At 43.6% G+C, this 6,182-nt stretch overlaps 1 protein-coding gene across 1 annotated transcript in view; it reads right to left on the bottom strand.

Annotated features, from left to right (window-relative positions):
• Positions 1-2,160: 2,160 nt before the first annotated feature.
• Positions 2,161-6,182, bottom strand: part of LOC115136760 (TLC domain-containing protein 1-like) — an 11,813-nt gene continuing 7,791 nt past the window's right edge. The window contains exons 4-5 of the mRNA XM_029672516.2: positions 5,618-5,700; positions 2,161-3,578 (exon numbers count right to left, since the gene is read on the bottom strand). Coding sequence (XP_029528376.1) covers positions 3,177-3,578; positions 5,618-5,700 — 485 coding nt within the window. The 3' untranslated portion in view covers positions 2,161-3,176. The remainder of the gene's footprint in view (positions 3,579-5,617; positions 5,701-6,182) is intronic.

Raw genomic sequence — 6,182 nt, 5'->3', positions numbered from 1 at the left:
AGCACCTCCTCCCAGCTGCCCGCTACACTGAGGCTAGGAAACACTGTCACCACCAATAAATCCACAATAATTGAGAATTTCAATAAGCATTTTTTCTACAGCTGGCCATGCTTTCCACCCGGCTACCCCTACCAACAGCCCTGCACCCCCCCACAGCAACTTGCTCAAGCCTCCCCCATTTCTCCTTCACCCAAATTCAGATTGCTGATGTTCTGAATGAGCTGCTAAATCTGGACCCCTACAAATCAGCAGGGCGAGACAATCTGGACCCTCTCTTTCTAAAAATATCCCCTGAAATTGTTGCAACGCCTATTACTAGCCTGTTTAACCTCTCACATTGTCTGAGATCCCCAAAGATCGGAAAGCTGCCGCGGTCATCCCCCTCTTCAAAGGGGTAGACACTCTAGACCCAAACTGCTACAGACCTATATCTATCCTACCCAGTCTTTCTAAGGTCTTCGAAAGCCAAGTTAACAAACAGATCACCGACCATTTTGAATCCCACCGTACCTTCTTCACTATGCAATCTGGTTTCCGAGCTGGTCATGGGTGCACCTCAGCCACGCTCAAAGTCCTAAACGATATAACCGCCATCGATAAGAGACAATACTGTGCAGCTGTATTCATCGACCTGGCCAATGCTTTCGACTCTGTCAATCACCACATTCTTGTCAGCAGACTCAACAGCCTTGGTTTCTCAAATGACTGCCTCGCCTGGTTCACAACTACTTCTCAGATCGATTTGACACACTGAACTCTGAGAGCCTATTGTCCGGACCTCTGGCAGTCTCTATGGGGGTGCCACAGGGTTCAATTCTCGGGCCGACTATTCTCTGTATACATCAAAGATGTCGCTCTTGCTGCTGCTGATTCTCTCATCCACCTCTATGCAGATGACACCATTCTGTATACTTCTGGCCCTTCTTTGGACACTGTGTTAACTAACCTCCAGATGAGCTTCAATGCCATACAACTCCCTTTCCATGGCCTCCAACTGCTCTTAAATGCAAGTAAAACTAAATGCATGCTCTTCAACCGATCGCTGCCCACAACTACCCACCCGTCCAGCATCACTACTCTGGACAGCTCTGACTTAGAATATGTGGACAACTACAAATACCTATGTGTCTGGTTAGACTGAAAACTCTCCTTCCAGACTAACATTAAGCATCTCTAATCCAAAATGAAAGAAAGAATTAGCTTCATATTTCGCAATGAAGCATCCTTCACTCATGCTGCCAAACAAACATACCCTCGTTAAACTGACCATCCCACCAATCCTTGACTTCGGCGATGTCATTTACAAAATAGCCTCCAACACTCTACTCAGCAAATTGGATGCAGTCCATCACAGTGCCATCCGTTTTGTCACCAAAGCCCCATATACTACCCACCACTGCGACCTGTATGCTCTCGTTGGCTGGCCCTCGCTTCATATTAGTTTCCAAACCCACTGGCTCCAGGTCATCTAAGTCTTTGCTAGGTAAAGCCCTGCCTTAGCTCACTGGTCACCATAGCAACACCCACCCGTAGCACACGCTCCAGCAGGTATAATTCACTGGTCATCCCCAAAGCAAACACCTCAGCAGCTTAGCAATCACTGTACACAGCTCATCTGTAAATAGCACACCCAACTACCTCATCCCCATATCGTTTTATTTTGAGCTCTTTTGCACTCCAGTATTTCTACCTGCACATCTCGCACTCCAGTGTTCATGCTAAATTGTCATTATTTCACCACTATGACCTATTTATTGCTTTACCTCCCTAATTTTACTACATTTGCACACACTGTATATTTTTCTATCTACTGCACATTTCTTTATCCCATGTGTAACTGTGTTGTTTTTGTTCGCACTGCTTTGCCTTATCTTGGCCAGGTCAAAGTTGTAAGTGAGAACTTGTTCTTAACTGGCCTTCCTGGTTAAATAAAAATGTGAAATAAAATATATTTTTTAAACAGCAAGATCTGGCAAATCCATGAGGAGATGCACTTCAGTACTTAATGCAGCTGGTGGCCACACCAGATACTGACTGTTACTTTTGACACCCCCTTTGTTCAGGGACACATTATTCCATTTCTGTTAGTCACAGGTCTGTGGAACTTGTTCAGTTTATGTCTCAGTTGTTGAATCTTATATCCGTACAAATATTTACACGTTAATTTTCCTGAAAATAAACGCAGTCGACAGTGAGAAGAAGCTTTTTTTTTTTTTTGCTGAGTAGCTTCCCAAACACTGTCTATAGACATACTATGGGGGCTATCCAGGGAAAATTGTTGCGAAGGAACTGCGGTATAGGCACTACTATGGCTAACCCATCCTCTGGACCTGTCCGTTTCGGTTTGGTTCACTTTGATAAATAACTTGGAGAAGCAATTCTTGTAACCTCAATAAATAAATTAAAAATGACCTGGCTGTACATTCAGCTACTTTCCAGGGGATACATGCATTTCACTACGTTAGATTTATGGAATGAAAAGAATGGTCGCTGTTGTAAGAATGCCAGTCACTCATGTATTGGTGTTGACCTTTTGAGACCAAACAGGGAAGAATGAAAGTGAAACAGATGTATTGTCTGACAGTTTGTTGGTGTCAGATATTGATTGTATTATAGTACATTTACAAAATCCTATTAGTGGAAATTTCAATAAAACTATGTTGCTAAGCCACACCTGACAGAATTTGTGGGGTGGGATGTACAGCAACCAAGGTGGTCCCGGTTATCCTTGGCAGTTTGTTTCTCTACTGTATGCATGTATGATTGCTAGCATTTCTTCTGTAAAAGAGCATTCTACATGAATCATGTAAATTCCTATATTGTTAACAATTGTATTAGCTATGATCAGAAGCAAAAGTGGCACAGTATCCTGGAAGTAATTTAGTAGGATTCTCCCAGTCAGTGTGAACAGACCAGTCTCTCACTGTATGCTGCCCAGTTAGTGTGAGTGAGGGATCTTCAGCCACAGTGGGCATAATCATCACTATAGGGCATGTACCACTGTCCACATCCTTTCCTGGCCGCCTCTCACAACAACACAAGCCTTTGAGAGCTTTTTTGTTGTTATAATAATAATAATAATAATGAAGTCACAGCTTGACACAATGTGATGAGATGTGTAACCGAACAAACACACCAAACACAACATCTGGTATACGATCATGTCACTATCGGTGTCATTCAGTGAGGAACTTTTTGACGTTGTTGTGGGTGCCATTTTGCTCCATGTGAGCCCTGCTCCGGGGGAAGAAGTCGGCGCGGAGAAGACGATAAAAGTAGATCAGGATCATGGTGTTCATGAGAGTCATAGTAACAAGGAAGTAGCCTCCTTTGTCCATCCAGGAGTAGTTCTGGACAATGTAATATGTGAGGTAGAACTGTGCGCTGAGGCGGAAGACGATGTAGGTGAAGAGGTTGAGGAACTTATTGATTTGGTACAGAGGGGATGACTGCTGTGATGCTAGCTTCAGCATTAGCCTCAAATGCAGGGTGACACTGTTAACCTCCACAAAGAGAGCCACCACAGCACCGGCCACGTAGAGGTGCGAGTACAGAGAATACAGGAAGCACCAGAGCACCTGAGGAAGGGAAGGACAAAGAGAAAGTAGTTAATATATACCAATGGCACTCTGCCGCCTTACTGCTGTAAGGCAATTGGGATACTGTAATCTTTGCAATAGTAAAACTGGGGAAAAATTGACAATTTATATTGAATATACTGTATGATTAATGGCTCACCAAAAAAACACTAATCAACCAACTAGTGGTCAGAATATTGGGACAAATACTACATGACCAAAAGTATGTGGACAACTGCTTGTCTCATTCCAAAATCATGATCATTAATATGGAGTTGATCCCTTTGCTGCTATAACAGCCTACACTCTTCTGGGAAGGCTTTCCACTAGATGTTGGAACATTGCTTCCATTCAGTCACAAGAGCATTAGTGAAGTCCGGTACTGATGTTGGGCGATTAGGCCTGGCTCGCAGTCGGCATTCGAATTCATCCCAAAGGTGTTTGATAGGGGTTGAAGTCAGGGCTCTGCAGGCCAGTCAAGTTCTTCCACACCGATCGACAAACCATTCTGTATGGACCTCGCTATGTGCACGGGAGCATTGTCATGCTGAAACAGGAAAGAGCCTTCCTCAAACGGTTGCCACAAAGTTTGAAGCACAGAATCAGCTGGCAGGGGTGGGCAATTCCAGTCCTCGGGGGCCTGATTGGGGTCACAGTTTTGCCCCAGCTAATACACCAGGCTCCAATAATCACCTAATCACGACCTTCAGTTTAGAATGCAATTTGATTAAATCAGCTGTGTTTGCTAGGGATGGAGAAAAAAAGTGAGACAATCAGGCCCCTGAGTTGCCCACCCCTGAAAATCATTGTATGCTGTAGCAAGCCCGAACCATGAAAAACCACCCAGACCATTATTCCTCCTCCACCAAACTTTACAGTTGGCACTATGCATTTGGGCAGGTAGCCTTCTCCTGGCATCCACTAAACCCAGATTTATCCGTCGGACTGCCAGATGATGAAGCGTGATTCATCACTCCAGAGAATGTGCTTCCACTGAGTCCAATGGTGGCGAGCTTTACACCACTCCAGCCAACGCTTGGCATTGCGCATGGTGATCTCAGGCCATGAAATCCCATTTAATGAAGCTCCCGATGAACAGTTTGTGTGCTGACGTTGCTTACAGAGGTAGTTTGGAACTCAGTAGGGAGTGTTGCAACCGAGGACAGACGATTTTTACACGCTACGAGCTTCAGCACTTGGCTGTCCCGTTCTGTGAGCCGTTGTTGCTCCTAGACGTTTCCACTTCACAATAACAGTACTTACAGTTGACTGGGGCAGCTCTAGCAGGGCAGACATTTGACGAACTGACTTGATGGAAAGGTGGCATCCTATGACGGTGCCACGTTGAAAGTCACTGAGCTCTTCAGTAAGACTATTCTACTGCCAATGTTTGTTTATGGAGAGTGCATGGCTGTGTGCTCGATTTTATACACCTGTCAGCAATGTGTGGCTTAAATAGCAGAATCCACTCATTTGAAGGGGTGTCCACATACATTTGTATATATAGTGTACACTGACTAATCGGAGACACAGAGAAGCTCAGCTCAATGTGTGCCTCAGAGCAGTGGCAAGATGCCCTGTGTTCAACACAACACACATCCCCACACAATGGTGGGTGTTGTTCGCCTGCAGTCAGGGATAGGCACACAGGAGCGTTCATTTAGATTACAGAATAGGCCCTCACTGTTGCACCTTTAAAATGTCACTACTGACACAGTAAAATCCCCCTAGGAGGAGTGTGATTCCTCTTAGCACCATACAATATTAAGATGTCATCTGCAAAATTCCTTCACAGCTCACATTGTTTCAATTCACTTCACTTAGCTTGAAGTGAAACAAAGCGTGAGCGCAGCGATCAGTCTGTTTTCACAAGGTCATAAAACAAAACCAGTCAATTAAAATACTGCATCTAACCTTCAGACACAATCTAGCAGTAGCTGCTGTAACAAACAAAACCAAAAATATATAATTTTAAAAAAAGAGGCCATATTTAAATTCTTACCAGGTACAAACTGAAACAAAAAGGTAAATTATCTTACCAGAACATGATGAATTAAGAACTCCCAGGATCCTCTTGCATGTCCAGTTAGAATGATGTCACCTGCATCTTGTACAAAGTATCCTGTCAAAGGAGAGTAAAGAGCAATGCCTCAGTCGAGGCCTTTTGAGCATTCTAAATAAAATGGTATTCATCACAAACAGGTGTAGACTTAGTGAAATGCTTACTTATGGACCCTTCCCAACAATGCCAAGAAAAACATTCCATTGTTTTACTTTTAGATGTGTGTAGCTAGGAACACAAGCATTTCGCTACACCCACAAACATCTGCTAAATGTGTGTATGTGACCAATAAAATGTGATTTGAAAAGTAAAACACAATGAGTAATGATAACTTTGCTATATACACGGGATACCAGTACAGAGTTGATCTAAGAGCTATCTAATCTTAGGCCACGTTCCAACTTGCATTCCAGCATACCCCTTTGAATGCATGCCCAATACATTGCTTCATTCAAATTCTATGCTAGTGTGGATATTGGAACAGAGATTATATTTCTATGGAGATTCTATTTCTATGCTTTACTTATCAAGGTCCAAACAAC

The sequence above is a fragment of the Oncorhynchus nerka genome, linkage group LG11 (assembly GCF_034236695.1).
Source record: "Oncorhynchus nerka isolate Pitt River linkage group LG11, Oner_Uvic_2.0, whole genome shotgun sequence".
Taxonomy (NCBI): Eukaryota; Metazoa; Chordata; class Actinopteri; order Salmoniformes; family Salmonidae; genus Oncorhynchus; species Oncorhynchus nerka.
The sequence above is the reverse complement of the archived record's forward strand: the minus strand, read 5'-3'. Positions and strand labels throughout refer to the sequence as shown.